Genomic DNA, 26,896 nt, shown 5'->3' on the forward strand with positions numbered 1-26,896 from the left:
TGCTGGGCCACCATATAATGTCCTCCCTACAGAATGCTGGGCCCCCATATAATACCCCCATGCAAAATGCTGGGCCACCATATAATGTCCTCCCTACAGAATGTTGGGCCCCCATATAATGTCCTCTATACAGAAAGCTGGGCCCCCACATAATGCCCCTAAGCAGAATGCTGGGCCCCCATATAATGTCCTTCATACAGAATGCTGGGCCCCCATATAATGCCCCCATGCAGAATGCTGGGCCACCATATAATGTCCTCCCTACAGAATGCTGGGCCCCCATATAATGTCCTTCATGCAGAATGATGGGCCCCCATATAATGCCCCCATGCAGAATGCTGGGCCCCCATATAATGCCCTTCATACAGAATGCTGGGCCCCCATATAATGCCCCCATGCAGAATGCTGGGCCACCATATAATGTCCTCCCTACAGAATGCTGGGCCCCCATATAATGCCCCCATGCAAAATGCTGGGCCACCATATAATGTCCTCCCTACAGAATGCTGGGCCCCCATATAATGCCCCCATGCAGAATGCTGGGCCCCCATATAATTTCCTCCATACAGAATGCTGGGCCCCCATATAATGCCCCCATGCAGAATGCTGGGCCCCCATATAATGTCCTCATGCAGAATGCTGGGCCCCCATATAATGTTCTCCATACAGAATGCTGGGCCCCCAAATAATGCCCCCATGCAGAATGCTGGGCCAGCATATAATGCTGGGCCCCCATATAATGCCCCCATGCAGAATGCTGGGCCATAAAAAAAAAAAAAAAATCAAATACTCACCTCACCTGTTGCCGCTGCCACTGCTCTGCTCCGTACTCCTCAGCCACGTCGCCATCTTCCTGCTCTGCGCTGTGACTGCCCAGCAGAGTGTGCGGTGGAAAGACATAATCGCACTATCTGACCTGAGACGTCACAGTCAGGAGCCGCGGAAGATACAGGACCTTCTGCAGAGACACGGGAAGAGGTAAGTATTGTGTATTGTGCCTTGCTGAGCAAGCAGGGGGGGGGGGGCCAGTCACGGGCGCTGGTATCGGACTCCTCCGCTCAGGGGTCCCATAGTGCGCCGGGGTGCCCGACGGCGAGTGGGCCCCCCCGCCAGCTCAGGGCCCCGACATTGCCCGCGTACGCGGGGTGCTGACGCCAGGCCTGCATGCAGTGCTCCTTTAGAAATAGATATGCAAATAGCCTATTCAGAGAGGAAGAGGACAGGAACTCTAGTGCCACCTATTGGATACAGCGATCCTAAAAGTCAATATTGACGAGCCGTGCCACATGACTTAGCATAAGAAGCCATGCCAGCTACTCCTTTTACAGACACTTGTTTTAGTGCATTTGCTCATCATCAGTGCAAAGCAGGAGATCTGATTTGACACTACAGTTCCAGTCCTCATCCTCTCTGAAGAGGCTATTTGCGAGATACTCAGTCCAGTATAGAATTCCCATACACCATTGATGAGAATGTGCTACTCGGCAGGGTCTCCCACCAGGTCCAAAAACAGCAGCAAATCCAAAGATATCCGAGGCACTATAGAGATCTGTATAAAAATTCAATCTTTATTGCAAAATATTTAAACATCACAGCAGTGAGGAGACAAAAATAGAGTAACATTAACTTACGGCGAAATGACCTTTCTCAACCATAAAATACAGTCACAATACACAGACATACTAACACAGCTTTATATCCCCTAGGATTAATGGACTCCATCTCTTCCTATTGCAATGGTGAGGTTTCCTGTATGTCATACCCCTATGGATTCCTTTTTTTTATCTATACAGTAAACATGTTTGTATATATGTACATATTTATTTGATTTAGTAAATGGTTACTATGGCTACTGGGATGGGCCTTGTTTATTAATACTGCGCTGTGACATGACCCCATTTATTATTACTGTACTGTGACATCACTGTGTGCATTACTTTTGTATCAAGATGTTATGTTTGTAATCTCCGTACTGTGGCATCACTGCATCATTACTGTGTTATCACTATATTACTTAGGCCTCCTTCACACTTCAGTATCTCCGGTACGTGTGGTGACAGTTTTCACACGTACTGGAGACACTGACACATGAATGGGTCTGCGCACATGCCAGTGTGTTACAACGGACCGTGTGTCCATGGGCAAAACACGCTGACATGTCCGTTTTTTACCAGCAGCACGGGCCACAAAACATCCTGCACACGTGCACACTGATGACACACGGATCACATCTGTGTGTCATCAGTGTGACACGTACCGATGCCTGGTAACAGCAGTACATTTAGCGCTGTTCCCTGGCGTCGGGTGCTGAATCCTACTGACATCATTGTCGCCTGGTCTCCCTGTGATCAGCAAGACCAGGCAAGTCTGATAACAGTTGTAGTCAGCAGCCGCCATCTGTGTATAGCGCTAACTACAACTGTCATTATGTCATTATTGTCACATGGTCTCCCTACGATCAGCGAAACCAGGCAAGTCTGATAATAGTTGTAGTCAGCGGCAGCTGTCTTTGTCTAGCGCGTATTAAATAAATAATTAAAAAATAAAAAATGGCTTGGAGTCCCCCATCATTTTCTTAGCCAGCTGAGGGAAAGCTGACAGCTGGAGGCTGATGTTAATATTCTTGGAAGGGGCCAATAGCCATAAAGGTTCCCAGGATATTAATAACAGCTCACAACTGTTTGCTTAGCCTTTACTGCTTAGTAAAAGGGGTACCCTTCCAAAAAAAATTACATGGCACAAGGATGCCACACTGATGTTGCAAACGGACATGAATAGCTCCGGTACTGTTTTTTCCAATACTGGAAATATCAGAAAGTGTGAAGAAAGCCTTATATGAAGATGATGTGCTGTGACTTTTAGCCTTTAGCTCTGATATCACTATTTTATTGCCATGTCCTATAGCATTAATGTGCATATTATTCTAATACTTGCTGTAGCTGGGTGCTTTATTCCTCTACTGTGACAGCATTGTATGCAATAGGTGCTGCCTGAGCGGGTCCAATGGTTCCCCTGCTGCATACAACAAAACCATTCATATAAGCTGTTAAGTATAAATGCATATAAACATAGGGGTCCTATTGAGATTTTGAATTTGTGTTTTTAAGGCTATGTTCACACTAAGCGTTTTTTCAGCATTTTGTTTCTGCAGCAAAACATGATCTCTTGGCAGGAAAGAAGCTGCGTCAAAAATGCAGGTTTTGGTGTGTTTTTTGCTGCATTTTTCAGGATCCCAAAGTTCAGCTTTGCTTCAACCACAGAAGCATGAACACAGGTCACTAATGCAAGACATATGTGAAACCATATTAACCAGAATTACAAATGTAAAAGTGGGTGAGGTGAATTGTTCATGAATAGTTTTTCTAAGACACTGGCAGTGCATTGAGTTTGTAGGACATTATTTAATTTCACACTATGGTCTGCCATTAAGTTGCACAGGAATTGTTCAATTTCATACCTCTGTGGAACCCGGATATTGTTCAATCTCACACCTAGCTCAGCCAATGTTTACACTGTACATATCGCTAATTTAATTAAACTATCCTAATCCAAACTGCCATCTCAGGTGACCAAGACAAGATGGTAAAACCACAAAAATTAATGAGTTTCACACACTGTTGTACTTGTTTTTTTCACTAAAAATGCTGCAAAACCTAAAACCATGCAAAGCACAAAATACTGATGACACAAAAACCAATGTGTGAGCATGAGATTTCTGAAATCTCACGGACTTTGCTGGTACTGTAAAACGCAGCTGAAAATTTGCATAAAAAAGGCATGAACAAATGCCTAGTGTGAACATGGCCTTACAGTTTTTTACTACTCGGTTATAGGGCCACAGAGTACCAGCAGGGTAATTATTTGATTATCAATAAATGAATATTTACGGTATTTTATTTACTTTTTACTGGATTTATTTTCTAGTTGTTTTCAAGAAAATAGATATTGTCCTTCTGGTTTCCAGTGGAACAGTACCAAGTGTGAGTGTGTGCTTGAAAAGGATACCCCACTTATCAGAAGAAGGGAAGGTACTGTTCTCACCAGCTGATACCATAGACATGTATGTTTCCATAGATGTATTTTCTTTTCTGTCTGGTTGTCCATTGCAATTTTGTGCGGGGGTTGTGCGGTACTTTAGATTACCCCCCTATGTATCTCCCCCCAGGTTCCTAAGACTTTTTGTAAATACCTTCTGCTGTTGATAATGCCTGTAAGCGGCACTATCGGTGGCCGCTCACAGACATCACATGACCCCAGCGCCGACGTCACGACAAGTGAGGTATGACTCAGTACTGGGGTGACTGCTGGGTTGTGGGCAGGGTTACCCCCCGCGTCACACCCGGCATCCACCGCGCACTTTCCCAATGAATGGGGAGAGGCAGAGTGCGCGGTGGATGCCAGGCATGACGCGGGGGGGTAACCCCACCCACAGCCTGGCATCCACCTGGAACCAGGTAGATCGTGACCCCCGGCTGCTGTCAGTACTTGTCGTGGCATCAGCGGATGTCAGAGCCGGCTGCAGCCAGGGGTCACGTGATGTCTGTGAGCGGCCACCGATAGCACCGCTCACAGGCAGTATCAACAGCAGAAGGTATTTACAAAAAGTCTTAGGGATCTGCGGGGGGATACATGGTGGGGTAATCTAAAGTACCGCACAACCCCTTTAATACATTGCTAACCTATAGAGAATAACTTTCAGGTGTTACACTACTTCTGTTTCTTTGTAAGATCTAAAGAAGTGTCCACCACTAGCCACTTGCGATAAGGATAAGTGCACAAGAGTCAGATATTCCGCAGATTATTCATGCAGAAAATTTGCTGCATATTGCAGTACCAGCATTATGGATAAAATTTAACAATATCTCCTCCACATGCTGTGAAATTTGAGCTGCGCTGCAGATTTGACATCTATAATCAGTCAGTTAATGCTGAGTATTGATCCAGCAAATTTCACCCTTTGTATTGCAAAGTAAGGGCTCATGCAGATGTCCATGCAAATCGGTCCGATCTCAGACAGTGATGGCCGCAGCTCTTTCGACCCGAGTGTGACAGCTGCATACACTGTGTGCAGAATTATTAGGCAAATGAGTATTTTGATCACATGATACTTTTTATGCATGTTGTCCTACTCCAAGCTGCATAGGCTTGAGAGCCAACTACTAATTAAGTAAATCTGGTGATGTGCATCTCTGTAAGGAGGAGGGGTGTTGACTAATGACATCAACACCCTATATAAGGTGTGCTTAATTATTAGGCAACTTCCTTTCCTTTGGCAAAATGGGTCAGAAGAGAGATTTGAGGGGCTCTGAAAAGTCCAAAATTGTGAGATGTCTTGCAGAGGGATGCAGCTGTCTTGAAATTTCCAAACTTTTGAACTGTGATCACCGAACAATCAAGCGTTTCATGGCAAATAGCCAACAGGGTCGCAAGAAGCGTGTTGGCCAAAAAAGGCGCAAAATAACTGCCCATGAATTGAGGAAAATCAAGTGTGAAGCTGCCAAGATGCCATTCGCCACCAGTTTTACCATATTTCAGAGCTGCAACGTTACTGGAGTATCAAAAAGCACAAGGTGTGCGATACTCAGGGACATGGCCAAGGTAAGAAAGGCTGAAAAACAACCACCTTTGAACAAGAAACGTAAGATGGAACGTCAAGAATGGGCCAAGAAATATCTTAAGACTTATTTTTCAAAGGTTTTATGGACTGATGAAATGAGAGTGACTCTTGATGGGCCAGATGGATGGGCCAGAGGCTAGATCAGTAAAGGGCAGAGAGCTCCACTCCAACTCAGACTCCAGCAAGGTGGAGGTGGGGTACTGGTATGGGCTGGTATCATCAAAGATGAACTTGTGGGACCTTTTCAGGTTGAGGATGGAGTGAAGCTCAACTCCTAGACCTACTGCCAGTTTCTGGAAGACAACTTCTTCAAGCAGTGGTACAGGAAGAAGTCGGTATCGTTCAAGAAAAACATGATTTTCATGCAGGACAATGCTCCATCAAATGCATCCAACTACTCCACAGCGTGGCTGGCTAGTAAAGGTCTAAAAGAAGAAAAAATAATGACATGGCCCCCTTGTTCACCTGATCTGAACCCCATAGAGAACCTGTGGTCCATCATAAAATGTGAAATCTACAGGGAGGGAAAACAGTACACCTCTCGGAACAGTGTCTGGGAGGCTGTGGTGGCTGCTGCACGCAATGTTGATCGAAAACAGATCAAGCAACTGACAGAATCTATGGGTGGAAGGCTGTTGAGTGTCATCATAAAGAAAGGTGGCTATACCGATCACTAATTTTTTTTTGTTTTTGTTTTTGCATGTCAGAAATTTTTATTTCTAAATGTTGTGCACTGATATTGGTTTACCTGGTGAAAATAAACAAGTGAGATGGGACTATATTTGGTTTTTATTAAGTTGCCTAATAATTCGGCACAGTAATAGTTACCTGCACAAACAGATATCCTCCTAAGATAGCCAAATCTAAAAAAAAACCACTCCAACTTCCAAAAATATTAAGCTTGAATATTTATGAGTCTTTTGGGTTGATTGAGAACATAGTTGTTGATCAATAATAAAAATAATCCTCTAAAATACAACTTGCCTAATAATTCTGCACACAGTGTATAAATATATGAAGCAGTCATACTCAGGTGGGGAGACTCGAGGCCAGTCCATGCATAGCTGTCCAAGATCAGACCGATTTGCACGGAATTCTGCATGAGCACACAGGGTTTGTATATACGACATCTTTTTTAGGCGGGTATGTCCCGTCCCGTTACTTGCCTGAATAAAAGCTAAATGAACACTAAAAATAAGGAACATATCCACTGCAATGTAAAAACGATTTGCTATTCATATGTTCAGTTTTTGAAGCTTCTTTTAACCCCTTCAAGTTTCCAAAGATACAAAGTTAGAAAAGGTGTTGCAAGCAGAAAACATTCTTCAGGCGGCTTCTGCTTGGCAGCTGCTCACTAGTTTATATAATATAAGTAAAAAATATACAATATAAGTTAAAAAAAAAGACGGCAACAAAGATGTTGCAAAAAAAACAACAACAACCGAGAAGATGCTGTAAAAGATGCTTCAGGAAAAAAATGGCAGCGTTACCTGTAGCTTGAAAAACTAGGGGGTTATGCACACATCTAAAAGACATCAGATGCATACATGCCCTTAAAGGGGTTTTCCGGTCAAAACATGTTCTCACCCATCAACAGGATAGGTGATAACTTATTGATTGCTTCGGGTCCGATTGCTGGGAATCATATCGATCTGTAGAACAGGGAAATTTGAATCCCGTTAGAATGGAGATGAAGTGCACTTGCTCGACCACTGCTCTTCTTCATTCCTTATGGTGCTGCTTTTTAGAGAACGAATGGAGTAGGGGGTCAGGCGGTCGTAGTTGGGGTAAAAATTTCTCTATCTGGCAATTGGTGCAGTTCCCAACGGCGCAACACTTAGTGATCAGCAAGTCATCGCCTGTCTTCCACAACAAAATCTACAGTGAAATCCACACTCTGTTTGAAATTTGCCACTGCTAATTTTCCCTTTTTTCTTATGTGGATGTACCTTTACATGGTATATGGACTTCACAGAGTGGGTCAATATAAAACACAAATCATGGTTAAGAAATATGTCCCCAACAGGTGCTGTGCCAGTGTGTATAGTGTCATGTTCTCATCATTTATCCTCTTTAGGTTGAATTAAACATCCATATACCCAAACAAAACATATGGACAGTGGCTGTCTTTAAGAGTTTGTGCTGAACAGCTTTGGTCCTTGAATAAATTTCGTATTAAGCTAGATTACCAAATACCAAGTGGCAAAGCCGCAGGTTTTAAGTAAAATTGTTGTGTATCTTTTTTTTTTTACAGGTACATAATTTTTTTTTAACATTTCACCTATAAAAAAACAAATGGGTAACTTCTGCATTGCGAAACCACGGCCATTCACAGAAAGACGCATGCACTTTTGCCACAAGGCACGCAGCTACTATATATGAACCTGGCCTTAATTTAGTGTTAAATAACTCTGTTTTGCCATGAAACGAATAGAAGGATAGGTAAAGGAGCAAACGCTTTTGCCCTTGAGTTTGTTGTAGACTTAGGCCACATTCAGACCTCGATTTTCATCCATTTTTGGTCCATGAGTTCATTCAAGTTTCTCCTACTCATTAATGGGAACCTGACAGTTGATACACGCTGTCCGAACCATGGGCAGCATCATGTACCAGACACTGGCTCCGTCACTTGAGACAGGCATGTTTTACTCTGAAACACTGCAGCGTTTCCGAAGAAAACATACATTTAAGAGTTGACTGGGGTCCACGATAGGTCCTTCCTAATAAAGAGCAGTTGCTAACTAATCTTACAATTGTTCTACTACTGTTGGTTTCAATCTTAGTTTGTTCTATTCACTTTTAAGAAATCTGAGCCGCCTGAACCAAGTCTGTCTGTAAGTAATGAGATGAATATTTACCTTTATCTACTGCGTATAGATATTAATATATTATACATTGCTTTTGGCTTAGAGTTGGCTTTATGTGGCGCACACATGGAGTTTGAAGACAGTTGTGAATGTGTGTGCAAGCTGAAATGTCCCGGGAGCCTTGTGCTCAACAGCGAGAACTGTACCTGTAATGAATGCAGTGAAAGTCTGGATAGCTGCTGTGAAAAGAAGAAAATATTTCACCCAGAAACCTGCAGGTGAGGACCACCAATGATGAGTTAAAGACTACTGATGATATGGATTGATAGCCCACCACACACGTTAGACTAATGTCGGCCAAACCAACCAATATCAGTCTAATATGTGTGGGGGCTCCGGACAGATGATTGTTGTGAGAGTTAAAGATCCTGCATTTCAGATTTCAGACTGCCAGTCCTTTTCTTCTCGACTAGATAAACCGTCTCCGGAGATGTCCGGCAGCGGCACTTTCATAGAGCGCATAGGAGAGTTCAGCAGAAAGAGTGCTCCTGTGCATGGGAGAGTCAGGAAATGTAGTATAGTTTTTCTGATTTGCTATGTCTCTTTCCTCAATGTGCAGACATTGCAGGACCTTAGATATCCATGGTTACGGTCACTGATATAGTGACAGATAGTAAGCTAGTTGCCAGTGGTCGTAAACCATGGATACCTAAGGTCCTGCAATGCCTGCACACAGCGCTGGACTGGAACTGAAAATCAGCCCTGGCACTCAAACCAAAGCAGCCCACATGAAAATCGCTGTTTTTAAATAGGAGTGTATCTTTTCTATGCAGACTTTCCTGTACAGTTTGTGGGTGAGAACACTAAAGGAGTCCAATAGGTGAAAAATTACTTTGTCACTAAAAGCTGGGAGATCCGCCATTCAGAGACTGCACCAATGCCCCATGACCCCGCTGAGAATTTTTGGTTTTGAAAGGGGGAACCAGAATTAGGATTTCTTCTGTGTATGCCCCTAGCTGCAGTTGGACCTAAGGTCAGTGCATATTCTAATAATTATAATTTATACATTGAGCCCACCCTACCTCCTAGTTATAGGGTTTTTTTACCTAGTGGAGCTCCCTGACTACTAACATAGTGTAATCATGTTGGGATTCGGCTTTACCAGGCGGATCAGCCAGTTGTCTTGTGACTACCAGTCATCTGCCAAACACATTCTCATCACTTCTCATCCAATTCTCTTACTTTCTATTGAGGGGAGCAGATGAGAATGCGTTTGGCACAGTGAGGCCTCGCTCACACTGGCGTATAACACAGCTGAGTGCTATCCGATGTTTTATCAGATCGCTCCCAGCCCAATGTTATACTATGGGCAGTGCCGATCTGCGTTGTTCTCTATAGACCAAATCGGTCTGATATTTGCAGCAAGCTGCGAGTGGCTCTGGAATTCGGATCACCCATACAAGTCAAACATCGGACTGCACTCAGACGTCATTCAGGTACAGTCTGATGTAAGAGGACAGACAATGGAGAAGATGGAGAAATTCAGCTCTCCATCTTCTCCGCACCTGTGATACGACTCTTATTTGAGAGAATCAGACCACAGAAAACTGACACTGATCAGACTCTGATCGGAGTGTGATCAATGTCATTACCATAATCGATCCGATTATCTGGCAATCATTGATCGTGTGAACGAGACCTTAATATTATCACCACATAAAGAAAAAATTAAAGGGGTTGTCCCTCTACTAAAAACGGCTAGTTCTCCAGCCTGTTTTGCACCAGTAGCTTATTTTGCCAAGTAGATATGATTTATATAGGGACTGATTGTCCAGCACTTCTAGAAGTCATATGTTCTTGGACAAATGAGTTCCTAGTGCAAAACTGGGTGGAGAACTGGCCGTTTTTAGTAAGGAGAAAATGTAATCATCATCAGCCCCAAAAGTCAGCCACCAGCCAGTTCTGATCCAAAGGAGAGAAACATGAATATTTAAAGGGGTTGTGCACTTCTTTAACACTGATGACATATCTTTAGGATAGGTCATCAATATCTGATCGGTGTTGGTGCGACACCTGGCACCCCCAAAGATCAGCTGTTCTAGGTGACTGCAGGAACTGCTCAGTTACAGAACTGCACAGCTCCGTCTTCTGTGTAGTGGCCACAACCGGGTACTGCACATCCGCCTGTTAATAATTTAAATAGGTGACGAATGTGCAGTACCCTGCTGTGGCCACTATACAGTAGGCGGAGCTGTGCTGTGCCATAACTGAGCAGTTCCTGCCGGCACAGAGTACAGCTGATCTGTGGGGGGCGCCAGGTGTCACAGCCACACAGATCAGACATTGATGCCCTATCCTAAGGATAACTCATCAATGTTAAGAGTGAACAACCTCTTTAGATTTACTGAATGTGTCTCTGGGCTGAGAAAGAACACGAACTCACCCAGTGACCCAGACTGCTGCAGATTGGCGCAGGAACGACAGCACACTACGGCTGACTGCTGGTCTGGAGCAGATTAGACGGCGGCCAGGGGCATACATAGGAATCATGGGGCCCCAAACCAAAAGTCCTAATAGTCCTGCACATAGTATGATGGCCTCACATACAGTCCTTCAGATATTACGATGGCCCCACATACAGTCCTGCACATAGTATGATGGCCCCACATATAGTCCTGCAGATATTATGATGGCCCCACATACAGTCCTGCACATAGTATGAATGTCCCACATACGGTCCTGCACATAGTATGATGGCCTCACATACAGTGCTGCACATAGTATGATGGCCAAACATATATTCCTTCACATAGTATGATGGCCTCACATATAATCTTGCACATAGTATGATGGCCTCACATACAGTCCTGCACATAGTATGATGGCCCCACATATAGTACTGCACATAGCATGATGGCCTCACATTCAGTCCTGCACATAGTATGATGGCCCCACATATAGTACTGCACATAGTATGATGGCCTCACATACAGTCCTGCACATACTGTAGTATGATGGCCTCACATACAGTCCAGCACATAGTATGATGGCCCCATATATAGTCCTGCAGATATTATGATGGCCCCACATACAGTCCTGCACATAGTATGATGGTCCCACATACAGTCCTGCACATATTATGATGGCCTCACATATATTCCTTCACATAGTATGATGGCCTCACATATAATCTTCCACATAGTATGATGGCCTCACATACAGTCCTGCACATAGTATGATGGCCCCACATATAGTACTGCACATAGTATGATGGTCTCACATTCGGTCCTGCGCATAGTATGATGGCCCCACATATAGTACTGCACATAGTATGATGGCCTCACATACAGTCCTGCACATAGTATGATGGCCTCACATACCGTCCTGCACATACTGTAGTATGATGGCCTCACATACAGTCCAGCACATAGTATGATGGCCCCACATACAGTGCTGCACATAGTATGATGGCCCCACATACAGTGCTGCACATAGTATGATGGCCCCACATACAGGCCTGCACATAGTATGAAGGCCCCACATACAGTGCTGCACATAGTATGATGGCCCCACATACAGTGCTGCACATAGTATGATGGCCTCACATATATTCCTGCACATAATATGATGGCCCCACATATAGTCCTGAATATAGTATGATGGCCTCACATACAGTCCTGCACATAATATGATGGCCCTACATATAGTCCTGCACATAGTATGATGGCCTCACATATAGTGCTGCACACAGTATTATTGCCCCACATACAGTCCTGCACATAGTATGATGGCCTCACATATAGTGCTGCACACAGTATTATGGCCCCACATACAGTCCTGCACATAGTATGATGGCTCCACATACAGTCCTGCACATAGTATGATGGCCCCACATACTGTCCTGCACATAGTATGATGGCCTCACATATAATCCTGCACATAGTATGATGGTCCCACATATAGTGCTGCACATAGTATGGTGGCCCCACATGGCATAGCATAGTATGGCCCCAAATGGCATAGTATGGCCCCACATGGCATACTATGGCCCCATATGGCATAGTATGGCCCCACAGTCATAGCATAGTATGGCCCCACATAGCATAGTATAGTATGGTCCCACATGGCATAGTATGGCCCCACATGGCATACTATGGCCCCATATGGCATAGTATGGCCCCACAGTCATAGCATAGTATGGCCCCACATAGCATAGTATAGTATGGTCCCACATGGCATAGTATGGCCCCACATGGCATAGTATGGCTACACATGGCATAGCATAGTATGGCCCCACATAGCATAGTATAGTATAGTCCCAGATGACATAGTATGGTCCCACATGGCATAGTATGGCCCCACATAGCATAGTATAGTATGGCCCCACAAAGTACTGTTTGATAAAAAAAAAATACTCACGTGGTTCCCTGCTGCTCGGGCCAGGCTGCGGCTGCTGTGTTACTAGGTCCCCGGCTGCAGCGTTGCTAGGGCTGTGGGCGGGAGAGCCGAGTGCGCGCTCTCTGGTCATAGAAAGCGCTGACACATAGCAGCGTCAGCGCGTTCCTGGCTCCAGCCACATGTGCGCTGCATGATTCAAATGATGAACGCTGCGTGCGCCCTGCCCCTGGTGAAGCCGAACCACCAGGGCAAAGGCAGGCACCCGGAAAATTAAAGGGGCCGGCAGCCGTAAAAAAACTGGCTGGCGGCCCCCCAAGTAGTGCTACACTGCGGCCCACCGGCAGAGTGCCCGGAAGGGCAGATTAGCAATCTGGGCTTGCCTGCACATGAGGAAAGAGACATAGTGAATCAGAAAAACTATATTATATTTCTAATTTGAGTTTTTTGCTAATATTATTATTATTACACCTACTACATATCGGGATAGGGTCTTGGAGATGGGAAAACCCCTTTTAAATATAGCATCAGGACCTGGATACCTCTTCAGTCCAGTTTTCCATAAATGGTTTGAAATTATCTAGACTAATGAAAGGGGAATGTCAAAGGGCATTCCCATCTCAGTAAATGATGGCATATCGCTAAGACATGTTATCAGGCAATGATCATTGGGGGTCTGATCTTTGGGAGCCCTCACAATCCTGACAATGAAGGTGACACTGGACTTCCGTCCCATTCAGTTTTTCCTTAGTACAGTGGAGTTACTGGAACACCTGCTGCTTCATCCAAGTGGTGTTTTCTGCACAGCTGGGTGCTTGGTAGTGCCACTGTGCAGGAACAAGCTGTGAAAGGGACACCTTCATTCCAGGGTTATGTGCACACAGTTTTTTTAGGCATTTTATAGCTCTAAAAGAACACCTGAAAAATCACTCAAAAAACACTTCCAAGACGCTTTATATTCATTTTTAAAACCAGTTTGCTGCTCATATGTTCAGTCATTAGATGCTATTTTCTGCATCAGTTTTGGAAAAAAACAAAGTGCTTTTCACTTATTTGAAGCGCCCTGATGTAAACCGCTGCAAACTAGGCTCTGTCCGAACAAAGGCTTCAAAAGTCCTCAAAAACTTCCTAAAGAAGGAACGTTTCCTCCATACACTGTGTAATGACCGTTCCCAGAAACTGCAGCTCAGCTCCTATTGAAGTGAATGTGATCTGAGCTGCAAGAACCCAAATAACGGCCACTACAGCGTGTCTAGAGCTGTGGCATTCTTGCTCAGTACACTGTGTACATCCTGCCGCAGCAAGAGATGCAAATTGCTTCTATCGGACTCCCACCTATCTGATATTGATGACTTATTGTAAGGATAGGTCATCGGTATATGAGTCCTAGTCAACTCCTTTAAAGGAGGTGTCCATTACTATGTATGAACAGCTAAGTAGGAATATGGTTTACATTATCTTGGTAGCAACACTGCACCTTACAGAAGTCAGAAGTGACATACTATGATCAGAATCTCCAGGTTGTCTCAGAAGTTTTATATAAAAAAAATAGTTTTCACGTGTTTTGGTTTCTGGTAAATCATTAACATTTTGAGATGCTTACTTACAGCTGTAAAGATGATTGTCCATTCCAAACCAAAGTGTGCCCAGGTGGTAGAAGAGTGTGCGCGAAGCAGTTCCCCTGTCTCAGAAGAGGACACTTCCAGTACCATAGCAGAGAAAATCCATGAGGAGAAGTCTTCAAAGTTCTTGAACTTCACAAGACAATTTGGAACTTTACTAGAGAAGCACATTCATGTATCTAACATATTGGTAATAAAGTGGACAATGATGTCTGAAGAGAAATACTAGAGGTATAAACATTTCTCACTGCATTTCTATTGTGATGGATGTACAAAATGAACCCAACCATGAACAGACGGGTCTATGAAGGCACCTGTAGCTGGTCAGTGAAATCACTTTATCTGGACCTAACTTCATATCTTTCTCCAAAAAACATATTCCGACGCATGAGGGACTAACTGGCCATTGGAAAGTGACATCACTGTTGATCTCTATAATTTTTGGCCTGAAAGCAGAATCAACCACAATTGGGTTATTCACTCTTACAAACTTGTTGGACAGGAGATGCCAGCGTGGGAGTCTTAACCCAGGTTTATGTGGATAAGAACAATGAAAGTCACCACTGGTCTCAACCTAAAATGACAGCAAAGACCCTCAAATTACCGAAAACAGAAAACCGTATCTTCAAAAATCCCATTGCAAATATTTTTTTTTCCGATCACATATTCATATGGCAAGAAAATGGTGTACAGTAACAGCACATAGGAAATCAGAGATATCAAAGTTATAAAATGCAATAAGTTTTTAAAATGAGAATCATAGTTGTCACACAGTTATAGCAATGGTCTGTAGCTGCCACGAGGGAAGCTTGAGCATATAGTTTTAAGAGCTCATTGTGCTTAAAGAGAACCTGTCATGTTCCCAAATGCTATTAACTTGCAGACATAGGGTTCATTTACAATGCTGCCTGGCCAACTTACTAAAATGCCGGTACCAGGAGAAAATTAACTTTATTCCAACTCGGTGCTGCCGGCTTTCAGTCATAAAAGTGTGCCAGAGCAGCTACACTCATCTCACACAGTATTGTGAGGGCTGGCTGTAAGCACACCCCAGCACTGACTGATAGCTCCTGCTGCAGCGCATCTATGCAGAGCAAACTGTCAATCAAAATGCCAATTGGGGGTTTACAGTCGCTACTCACAATACTGTGAGGGATGACTGTAATCGCGCCGGGCATGTTTCTATGACTGAAAGCTGGCAGCTCCCAGGAGGAATAAAGTTCATTTTCTCCTGGTAGCTGCAGTTTAGTTAGGTGGCCGGGCAGCATTGTAATGCTATTAACCTGCAAATTAACCCTCTATCTGCTGGTTAATAGCATTTAGGAACATGACAGGTTTCCATTAAAAAGCATTTATCACCAATCTCTTGCAGTGAAAGCGTGAGATCTCGGTCTTTGTACTAGATGAGCGCTGCCGCATACTTTACAAGGCTGTTACCAAACGGTAGCATCATTACAGTGGTTAGCGTTTGGTAACTGCTTAGTAGAGTACAAGGCAGCGCTTATCTGCAAAGAGCGGGATCTCGCTCTTTCAATTCGAAAGCGGCCATGGAGAGTTGTGGCATCCCGCTCTGCTTCCTGGGATCCCACAACTCAGACATTGATGCCTGAATTTTTGTTAGAAAGTCGGGCTCTTTTTGGGGACATTACGGAACTTTCTGAGCACTTTTGTTAATATATGATATTTATAAAAACTCACCAATCTGGGGCTATCCGCTCTTTTATTAAATAAAAAGTGCAGTAACAAGTTGGTGAACACTGCTATATGCTTTTTAACACTAGCGGTTCAAATTCCCATGAAGTGAGTCCCTCCTGGGGCTAGCAGTCAGAATTTCATCATGTAACTCTGTGAAGAAAAACATGATTCAGATCTATCCATCATAAAATGGTTCTTCAGCTCCTAAAATGTTATAATCACAAAACTCCTAAAAATGGAACAGAAGGACTTGAATTATGAAATAAAAAAATGGGCATTTTTTGAAATGGGGCCGTAAACTTCTTACAGCGCAAATAGAAAGAGGTCGTCTTCATTAAAGAAGCAATACACCCATCAAAGTCTTTATTCTCTTAATATATTGCAGTCATCATATTATACAACACTGTGTACTTACTATTGCTCATTTTACCTTTCTACCCAGCTAATTCTTCTCTTTTCTATGCTCATTATTATCATTCCCCTCTTTAACCCCTGACCCAACTGCTCCCTCCTCCTCCTGCCAGGGACTTTTGCAGTGACTTATGACTCATGCAGGGAAAACTGACCTCTTGTTTCTACATAGAGCTTAGAAGGAGTCAGCTAGTCAGTTTTTAATCACGTGATGTCATGACCTAATGGAAAAGAGATGAATTATCTGGGTAGAAAGGCAAAATGAGCAATTGTAAGTACACAGTGCTGTATAATATGATGACTGCAATATATTAAGAGGATAAACATTTTGATGGGAGGCGGAGTGCTTCTTTACCCAGTCCCTTTTTAAAAAGAAAAGCAGTATACGTACACATACAAGGAATAAAAGAGTATTGATATCTGAAGTTAGAAGACCCTTCTCTCAGGGGCTAAAAGGAAACTACAGTTCTCTGCATCATTGTAAAATCTGGCAGACTATAAGTTCACATATGTAAAGAAGCCATTGCAGTTTATCAATTCAATAGAACTTGGTAATGAATGGGATTGTTCTTTTCTGTTTTGTATGACTATTGTAAAGCTTTACTTTATCTAAATGGATTGGCTGCAAATGCTTTAAATTGCTTAAACCTTCTGACTCCAACATCACTTGTGCGACCTAATCGTGCTGGAATGATCACCCTCTTTATATGTAAAGCTGCTGCGATATCACACACATTAAACACATTTATCCACACTTGTGAGTGTAATAAAATGCATTCTTGAAATACATATTTCATCATTTCCATTAAGGCTGTGTGCCCACTATGCATTTTTCAAGCGTTTTTGCTGCGGAATTTCCGCAGCGAAAACGCTTAAAAAACGCTTGGTAATACGTGCCCTATGGTCCCCAATGATAATCCGCATGTGCTGTGCACATGCTGCGGAAATTTCCACTGCGGATTATCATTGCAGAAAAATACGCAACATGTCCATTAATTTTGCGGATACGCAGTGTAATTGCCGCCATTGACTTGCATTGAAACGCATAATATCCGTGTCAGCACATTTGCACACACGGATATTATGCGTTTCTATATGCGGATGGTACCCGGGTTTGGAGAAAAGGAGACTCTCCTCTGACCCGGGTACCATAGAACCTGTTAAAAAAAGAATTTCAAATAAAATATAAAGATTATACTCACCTTCCGATGTCCTCCCGGTGTTTTCTCCGCTCCGTCTGGTCTGTTGTATGGGTCGCGGTGTTGTGAAGGACCTGCCATGACGTCATTGAGTCATGTGACCTGACACATGACTCAATGACGTCACCGCAGCTCCTTCACACAACCGCGAGCCGCCCAAGACACCGGACGGAGCGGAGAAAACACCGGGAGGACATCAGAAGGTGAGTATAATCTTTATATTTTACCATTCTTATTCTTTTTTTTTAACTATTACTTGGTCACACTATATAAATCCATGCCGGTTGCATGGATTTATATAGTGTGACCAAGTTGTCAAGCACTTTTCCAAGTGATGCTAAAATCACTTGGAAAAGTGCTTGATAACCCGCATGCAGAAATGCATGCAAAAACGCTTGCCAAACGCTTCTACCTGGCGGGAAAAACGCATGTAAAATCTGCATGCGTTTTTCCTGCCAGGGAGAAGCGGAAAAAATATGCAACATTTCTGCATCGTGGGCACATAGCCTAAGGCTGAGTTCACACGATGCGTTTTTAATGCGTTTCCGCGGCGTTTTTGCAGTTGCGTAAACGCCGCGGAAACGCATTAAAAACGCATGGTAGAAGGGCAGCAATGTTCCCCAATTGAAATCCGCATGTGCTGTGCCCATGATGCGGATTTTTCCACAGCGTTAACGCTGCGCTCAAAAATCCGCAGCATGTCAATTAATTTTGCGTAAACGCGGCGTTTTTGCCGCCATTGACTTGCATTAGAACGCGCCAATTCCGCAAGACTGCATTTGTACTTGCGTTATTGGCGCGTTCTAATGTGCGGATGGTACCCGGGTGTGGAGGAGAGGAGAGTCTCCTCCGGACCCAGGTACCATTTAAAAAGTTGTAAAACAAGAATAAAATAAAACATATATATATACTTACCATCTGTCGGCCCGCGCAGCGCTTCTGCTTGGTTCCCGGCACTTTGCAGTGAGTTGAAGGACCTGCGCTGACGTCAGAGTCATGTGACGGGTCACATGCCGCTGACGTCGGCAGGTGTTTCAATTCAAAGTTGCCGGCGAGGGAGAACGGAGTGAGCAGGACAGCGCGGGCCATCGGAGGTAAGTATATACACTCTCTCGGGTCACACTATATAAATCCATGCCGGTTGCATGGATTTATATAGTGTGACCTAGTTGTCAAGCACTTTCCAGGTGATGCTAAAATTGCCTGGAAAGCGCTTGTCAATCCGCATGCGGAAATGCATGTGGAAACGCATGTGAATCCGCATGTATTCCGCAGGAAAAACGCATGCGTTTTTTCTGCCAGGGAGATGCAGAAATGATGCAGAAATTTTCTGCTTCATTTCTGCATCGTGTGCACATACCCTAAAGGGTTTGTATCACTTATAAGCTTCACAAAAACATTAGAGTTCACACACAGCTTATAATTATTGCTGTGGAATTGCCAAAAGCTGCAATGAAATCCGCATGTGTTAGGCTTTGTTCACACGTTGCATTTTAGCTGCGTTTTTTTAATGCAAATTTTAAGCTGCGTTTTACAGTACCAGCAAAAGTTATAACATTTCAGAAATCTCATGCACACACCTTGTTTTTTTTTCCTGACTCATTTGGAAAATTGGTGCGTTTTTGCAAACTGCCATGTCACTTCTTTCAGTGTTTTTGCAACATTTTTCCATCCACAGAAAGCAATGAGAAAGTGCAAAAACCTTAAGGAAGTTGCATCATATTTTTGGGTGGGCACTAAACTTTATCAGCATGCGCATGAGACAATAAAACGCAGCAAAAAGAACGCCACATATGCATAGCAAAAAAACCGCAGTAAAACCTGCTTTTTTGTAAACAAGCTTCTTTACTGCCAAAAGAGCAGGTTTTGCCTGCAAAAAAAACACACACAGCAAAAGCGCAACGTGTGAACATAGCCTTGCTTGAAAAATTTGTTGCTGAAAAAGATGCCGATTTCACTCTTTGCAAGGCAAAATAAAAATTTGTAGCATTTCTGCACAACCAATTTTCTAAGCATAAATTGGGAGCTCCAAGTCACTTGATGATTTACAACACTTCTTAGATAAGTTACATTCAGGGTTGTAAGAATTTCAAACAATTTTTTTAATAAAAGTCTGAACTTGTCAAGTCGGCTGCTGATGCTCTCACTTCCCAGGGTGCCATCTCACAGACACTTAATTAAGTATGGTATGTGCACACGTTGCATTTTTGTCATTTTTTTTCATGCAGTTTTGTCACAATACCTGAAGGGTTTCCTAGTGCCAGCAGTGTGAATGAGAATTCTGAAGTCTCATGCACACGATGCTTATTTTCTCCTTGCAGGTTTGCAGCAGATTTAAATCTGCAGAATATTAATTCTTTTAGTGTTTTTGCTGTAGAATTCACTCATACTAATGAGTGGGGAAAAATCTGCAACAAAAATGCAAGTAACATGTGCACATGTTGCGCTTTTGTCGCATTTTTACTGAGCAGTTTTGTCACAAAACCTGAAGGATTTCCTAGTATCAGCAAAGTGAATGAGAGTCCTGAAGTAGCATGACAATTCTTTCAGCTTTCTTGCAGCAGATTTCACCCATTCTAATGAGTGGAGAAAATGCCTCAAAAAATCATGCAAAAAACGCATCAAAAATACATAAAAAAGTGTTAGAAATACATATATTTTACGCTGTGTTTTTCATGCCAAAACACTAGTATTTGTATCTACTTTGCAGCAGATTTTGTGCTGCAAATACTGAGTGTTTGCAAATACCCTAAAAACAAGGCCAAACACATATTTTATGCAGCGTTTTTTGCCAACACATGAGGATTTGCATCAGAATTTTCAGCAGCAAATATTGATCGTGTGTGCATACCTTTATAGGGAGAAGACTGCAGCAGGATGTCTTCCCTTCATTCAGCTACATTTTAACTTTCACAATTGTCCACTAGCCTTTAGCCTTTGTCCACTAGGCTACGTTCCCATATTGAGTATTTTTGTGAGTTTTTGATGTTGCAGATTTTCAAAAAAATACATTTAATCTATTTTACTTAATGGGTACAGAAAATCTGCAACATCAAAAACTCACCTAAAGCTCATCGTGGGAATGTGGCCTAAGGCTATGTGCCCACGTTGCAGAAATGAAGCAGAAAATTTCTGCTTCATTTCCGCATGTCCTCTCCCGGAAAAACGCATGCGGAATTCCGCACGCGTTTATTGCGCGTTCATCGCGCGTTTTCCACATGCGGAATTGCCTTGCGTTTTTAATGCATTGCACAAGGCAATTCCGCATGCAGAAACGCAAAATTAATGGACATGCTGCGGATTTTTGAACGCAGCATAAACGCTGCGGAAAAATCCGCAGCATGGGCATAGAACTTGCGGATTCTCATTGGGGACAATGGGATGCGGATTACCAAGCGTTTTACAAGCGTTTCCGCTGCGGAAAATCCCCAGCAAAAACGCTTGTAATCCGCAACGTGGGCACGCAGCCTAAGAGGTTAATTAATCCCAACATTTAACTTTATTACCCATCCAAGGTGTAGTTGATAACTTGCGGATTAGTGGTAGATCAACTGCTCGGGCCTCAACTGGAAGCTGGGTTCTAAAATACCCCAAAACGTGTGGAACAGGTGACCCCACTCCAATTATTCTGTATGGAACGTCACTCTCCTATAGAGAACGAATGGAGCGGTGGTGGGCATGCCAGCAGTTCGACCCCCACCAATCTGCAAGTTATCTGTTACCTGTTCGGCTTTTATATTTTTTCTACGGGACCTACTGTATATAGTTCCAACATCTGGAGATCCACTGGTGAGAAACCGCTGCTATACAACAATACATTATGTACTTAAAGGGAACCTGTCACCAGCTTTGACAGATATGAGATACAGCCAGCACCTTCAGGCCTGTTATACAGCATTCTATAATGTTGTATATAAGCCCCCAATCTGACCTGAAAGAGAAGAGAAAGAGCTTTTATACTAACCTGGGAGGTGGTCCGATTAGTGTCGATGTTCTTGCTCCAGCGCCTCCAATCTTCTTAAGATTGTCGTCTTCCTTCTTCATATGGATGACGCGTCCCTTCGTCATCCAGACAGTCTCCCCGACATCGCGCTCCTGCGCAGGCGTATAACTCTGCCCTGGTTAGGGCAGAGCAAAGTACTGCAGTGGGCAGGCACCGGGAAAGGTCAAAGAGCCCCGGCGCATGCGCACTGCAGTACTTTACTCTGCCCTAGTCAGGGCAGAGACGTGCGCCTGCGCAGGAGCTCGATGCCAGAGAGACTGTGTAGATGACGTACGGGATGTGTTATCCACACAAAGAAAGAAGGAAGGGAGGCACCGGACGAAGAACATCGACACCCATCAGACTGGACCGCCCTCCCCCAGGTGAGTATAATAAAAGCTCTTTTTCTTCTCTTTCAGGTCGGGTTGGGGGCTTATATATACACTGCTCAAAAAAATAAAGGGAACACTTAAACAACAGAATATAATGCCAAGTAAATCAAGCTTCTGTGAAATCAAACTGTCCACTTAGGAAGCAACACTGATTGACAATCAATTTCACATGCTGTTGTGCAAATGGAATAGACAATAGATGGAAATTATTGGCAATTATCAAGACACACTCAATAAAGGAGTGTTTCTGCAGGTGGGGATCACAGACCACATCTCTGTACTAATGCTTTCTGGCTGATGTTTTGGTCACTTTTGAATGTTGGTTGTGCTTTCACACTCGTAGTAGCATGAGACGGACTCTATAACCCACAGAAGTTGCTCAGGTAGTGCAGCTCATCCAGGATGGCACATCAATGCGAGCTGTGGCAAGGTTTGTTGCGTCTGTCAGCGTAGTGTCCCGAGGCTGGAGGCGCTACCAGGAGACAGGCCAGTACACCAGGAGATGTGGAGGGGGTCGTAGGAGGGCAACAACCCAGCAGCAGAACCGCTACCTCCGCCTTTGTGCAAGGAGGAGCACTGCCAGAGCCCTGCAAAATCACCTCCAGCAGGCCACAAATGTGCATGTGTCTGCACAAACGGTTAGAAACAGACTCCATGAGGGTGGTATGAGGGCCAGACGTCCACAGATGGGGGTTGTGCTGACAGCCCAACACCATGCAGGACGCTTGGCATTTGCCACAGAACACCAGGATTGGCAAAGTCGCCACTGGTGCCCTGTGCTCTTCACAGATGAAAGCAGGATCACACTGAGCACATGTAACAGACATGACAGAGTCTGGAGACACCGTGGAGAGCGATCTGCTGCCTGCAACATCTGTCAGCATGACTGGTTTGGCAATAGGTCAGTAATGGTGTGGTGTGGCATTTCTTTGGAGGGCCGCACAGCCCTCCATGTTCTCGCCAGAGGTAGCCTGACTGCCATTAGGTACCGAGGTGAGATCCTCAGACCCCTTGAGAGACCATATGCTGGTGCGGTTGGCCCTGGGTTCCTCCTAATGCAGGACAATGCCAGACCTCATGTGGCTGGAGTGTGTCAGCAGTTCCTGCAAGATGAAGGCATTGAAGCTATGGACTGGCCCGCCCGTTCCCCAGACCTGAATCCGATTGAGCACATCTGGGACATCATGTCTCGCTCCATCCACCAACGTCTCGTTGCACCACAGACTGTCCAGGAGTTGGCGGATGCTTTAATCCAGGTCTGGGAGGAGATCCCACAGGAGACCATACACAACCTCATCAGGAGCATGCCCAGGCGTTGTAGGGAGGTCATACAGGCACGTGGAGGCCACACACACAATACTGAGCCTTATTTTGACTTGTTTTAAGGACATTACATCAAAGTTGGATCAGCCTGTAGTGTGTTTTTCCACTTTAATTTTGGGGATGACTCCAAATCCAGGCCTCCATTGGTTAATAAATTTGATTTCCATTGATGATTTTTGTGTGATTTTGTTGTCAGCACATTCAACTTTGTACAGAACAAAGTATTCAATGAGAATATTTCATTCATTCAGATCTAGGATGTGTTATTTGAGTGTTCCCTTTATTTTTTTGAGCAGTGTATATATACAGTTAGGTCCATATATATTTGGACAGAGACAACATTTTTCTAATTTTGGTTCTAGACATTACCACAATGAATTTTAAACAAAACAATTCAGATGCAGTTGAAGTTGAAGTTCAGACTTTCAGCTTTCATTTGAGGGTATCCACATTAAAATTGGATGAAGGGTTTAGGAGTTTCAGCTCCTTAACATGTGCCACCCTGTTTTTAAAGGGACCAAAAGTAATTGGACAGATTAAATAATTGTAAATAAAATGTTCATTTCTAGTACTTGGCTGAAAACCCTTTGTTGGCAATGACTGCCTGAAGTCTTGAACTCATGGACATCACCAGACGCTGTGTTTCCTCCTTTTTGATGCTCTGCCAGGCCTTCACTGTGGTGGCTTTTGGTTGCTGTTTGTTTGTGGGTTTTTCTGTCTGAAGTTTAGTCTTTAACAAGTGAAATGCATGCTCAATTGGGTTGAGATCAGGTGACTGACTTGGCCATTCAAGAATATTCCACTTCTTTGCTTTAATAAACTTCTGGGTTGCTTTGGCTTTATGTTTTGGGTCATTGTCCATCTGTAGTATGAAACGACGACCAATAAGTTTGGCTGCATTTGGCTGGATCTGAGCACACAGTATGGCTCTGAATACATTAGAATTCATTTGGCTGCTTCTGTCCTGTGTCACATCATCAATAAACACTAGTGACCCAGTGCCACTGGCAGCCATGCATGCCCAAGCCATCACACTGCCTCCGCCGTGTTTTACAGATGATGTGGTATGCTTTGGATCATGAGCTGTACCACACCGTCGCCATACTTTTCTCTTTCCATCATTCTGGTAGAGGTTGATCTTGGTTTCATCTGTCCAAAGAATGTTCTTCCAGAACTGTGCTGGCTTTTTTAGATGTTTTTAGCAAAGTCCAGTCTATCCTTTTTATTCTTGATGCTTATGAGTGGCTTGCACCGTGCAGTGAAACCTCTCTATTTACTTTCATCCAGTCTTCTCTTTATGGTAGAATTGGATATTGATACGCCTACCTCCTGGAGAGTGTTGTTCACTTGGTTGGCTGTTGTGAAGGGGTTTCTCTTCACCATGGAGATTATTCTGCGATCATCCACCACTGTTGTCTTCCGTGGGCGCCCAGATCTTTTTGCATTGATGAGTTCACCAGTGCTTTTCTTTCTTTCTCAGGATGTACCAAACTGTAGATTTTGCCACTTCTAATATTGTAGCAATTTTCTCGAATGGGTTTTTTCTGTTTTTGCAGCTTAAGGATGGCTTGTTTCACCTGCATGGAGAGCTCCTTTGACCGCATGTTTACTTCACAGCAAAACCTTCCAAATGCAAGCACCACACCTCAAATCAACTCCAGGCCTTTTATCTGCTTAATTGAGAATGACATAACGAAGGGATTGCCCATACCTGTCCATGAAATAGCCTTGGAGTCAATTGTCCAATTACTTTTGGTCCCTTTAAAAACAGGGTGGCACATGTTAAGGAGCTGAAACTCCTAAACCCTTCATCCAATTTTAATGTGGATACCCTCAAATGAAATCTGAAAGTCTCAACTTCAACTGCATCTGAATTGTTTTGTTTAAAATTCATTGTGGTAATGTCTAGAACCAAAATTATAAAAATGTTGTCTCTGTCCAAATATATGTGGACCTAACTGTATGGGGGCTGAAAGGTGGTGGCCGTATCTTATATTGGTTAAACCTGGTGATAAATTCACTTTAAAGAGGTTATCCACAACTTTGACATTGATGACTTATCCTCCTATTGCTTTGATTAGAAGGCTGATGTGCAGTACCAAGCACTACAATTAGATGGCCAGCTCCGCAAGTACAGTCATGGCCAAAAGTATTGAGAATGAGACAAATAGTAATTTTTCCAAAGTTTACTGCTTCATTTTTTGTAATGGCAATTTGCATATACTCCTGAATGTCAAAGAGTGATCAGCTTAACAGCAATTACTGTACTTGCAAAGTCAATATTTGCCAAGAAAATGAACTTTAACCCCCAAAACACATTTCAACATCATTGCAGTCCTGCCTTAAAAGGAGCAGCTAACATCGTTTTAGTGATTGATCCATTAACACAGGTGTGGGTGGTGATGAGGACAGGGCTGGCGATCAATCAGTCATGATTAAGTAAGAATGACATCACTGGACACTTTAAAAGGAGGCTGGTTCTTGGTATCATTGTTTCTCTTCAGTTAACCATGGTTATCTCTAAAGAAACACGTGCAGCCATCATTGCACTGCACAAAAATGGCCTAACAGGGAAGAGTATCGCAGCTACAAAGATTGCACCTCAGTCAACAATCTATCGCATCATCAAGAACTTCAAGGAGAGAGCTTCCATTGTTGTCAAAAAGGCTCCAGGGCGCCCAAGAAAGACCAGCAAGCGCCCGGACCGTATCTTAAAACTGTTTCAGCTGCGGGATCGGACTACCAGCAGTGCCGAGCTTGCTCAGGAATGGCAGCAGGCTGGTGTGAGTGCTTCTGCACGCACTGTGTGGCGGAGACTCTTTGAGCAAGGGCTGGTTTCAAGGAGGGCAGCAAAGAAGCCACTTCTCTCCAGAAAAAACATCAGGGACCGACTGATATTCTGCAAAAGGTACAGGGAGTGGACTGCTGAGGACTGGGGCAAAGTCATTTTCTCTGATGAATCCCCTTTTCGATTGTTTGGGACATCTGGAAAACAGCTTATTCGGAGAAGAAGAGGTGAGCGCTACCACCAGTCTTGTCTCATGCCAACTGTCTACTAAACATATCACAGTGATACTGTTACAGTATTTGAATGATTATTAGACTTCTGGCCAACATCTGACATAAATCTCCAGGGCAGTAATTGTACATCTGGAAATCTCATTGATTATGTCATTAACATGGAATAGAAACAATGTAACGTATTCAGACTATGTCTTAGCAGGCACAGTGTCCACGGGATGAATGATTGTACGGGGAGTTAGAGAATGTAGACTCGCACTACTATCATTATTGTATGACATAACAAAGTACCAGTGAGGATAAATGTCTCTTCATTACCAGTAGATATACATGGCCCACATGGTTAACATACAGACCTGCTGATTCCAGTTAAACCAGTATAGAAGAATCCTCCTGACACATGTAGTCTGTCATCATGTAATAGTCCTACAT

The 26,896-nt window shown here is 43.6% G+C and overlaps 1 protein-coding gene across 1 annotated transcript in view; it reads left to right on the top strand.

Moving 5' to 3' along the window:
• The window catches only part of VEGFD (vascular endothelial growth factor D), a 140,734-nt gene extending 123,433 nt beyond the window's left edge, over window positions 1-17,301 (top strand). The window contains exons 5-7 of the mRNA XM_073668065.1: window positions 3,925-4,028; window positions 8,528-8,702; window positions 14,429-17,301. Coding sequence (XP_073524166.1) covers window positions 3,925-4,028; window positions 8,528-8,702; window positions 14,429-14,549 — 400 coding nt within the window. The 3' untranslated portion in view covers window positions 14,550-17,301. The remainder of the gene's footprint in view (window positions 1-3,924; window positions 4,029-8,527; window positions 8,703-14,428) is intronic.
• Window positions 17,302-26,896: the final 9,595 nt, after the last annotated feature.

Source organism: Phyllobates terribilis, unplaced genomic scaffold (assembly GCF_046119375.1).
Source record: "Phyllobates terribilis strain yellow unplaced genomic scaffold, ASM4611937v1 Scaffold_2__4_contigs__length_985480577, whole genome shotgun sequence".
NCBI lineage: Eukaryota > Metazoa > Chordata > Amphibia > Anura > Dendrobatidae > Phyllobates > Phyllobates terribilis.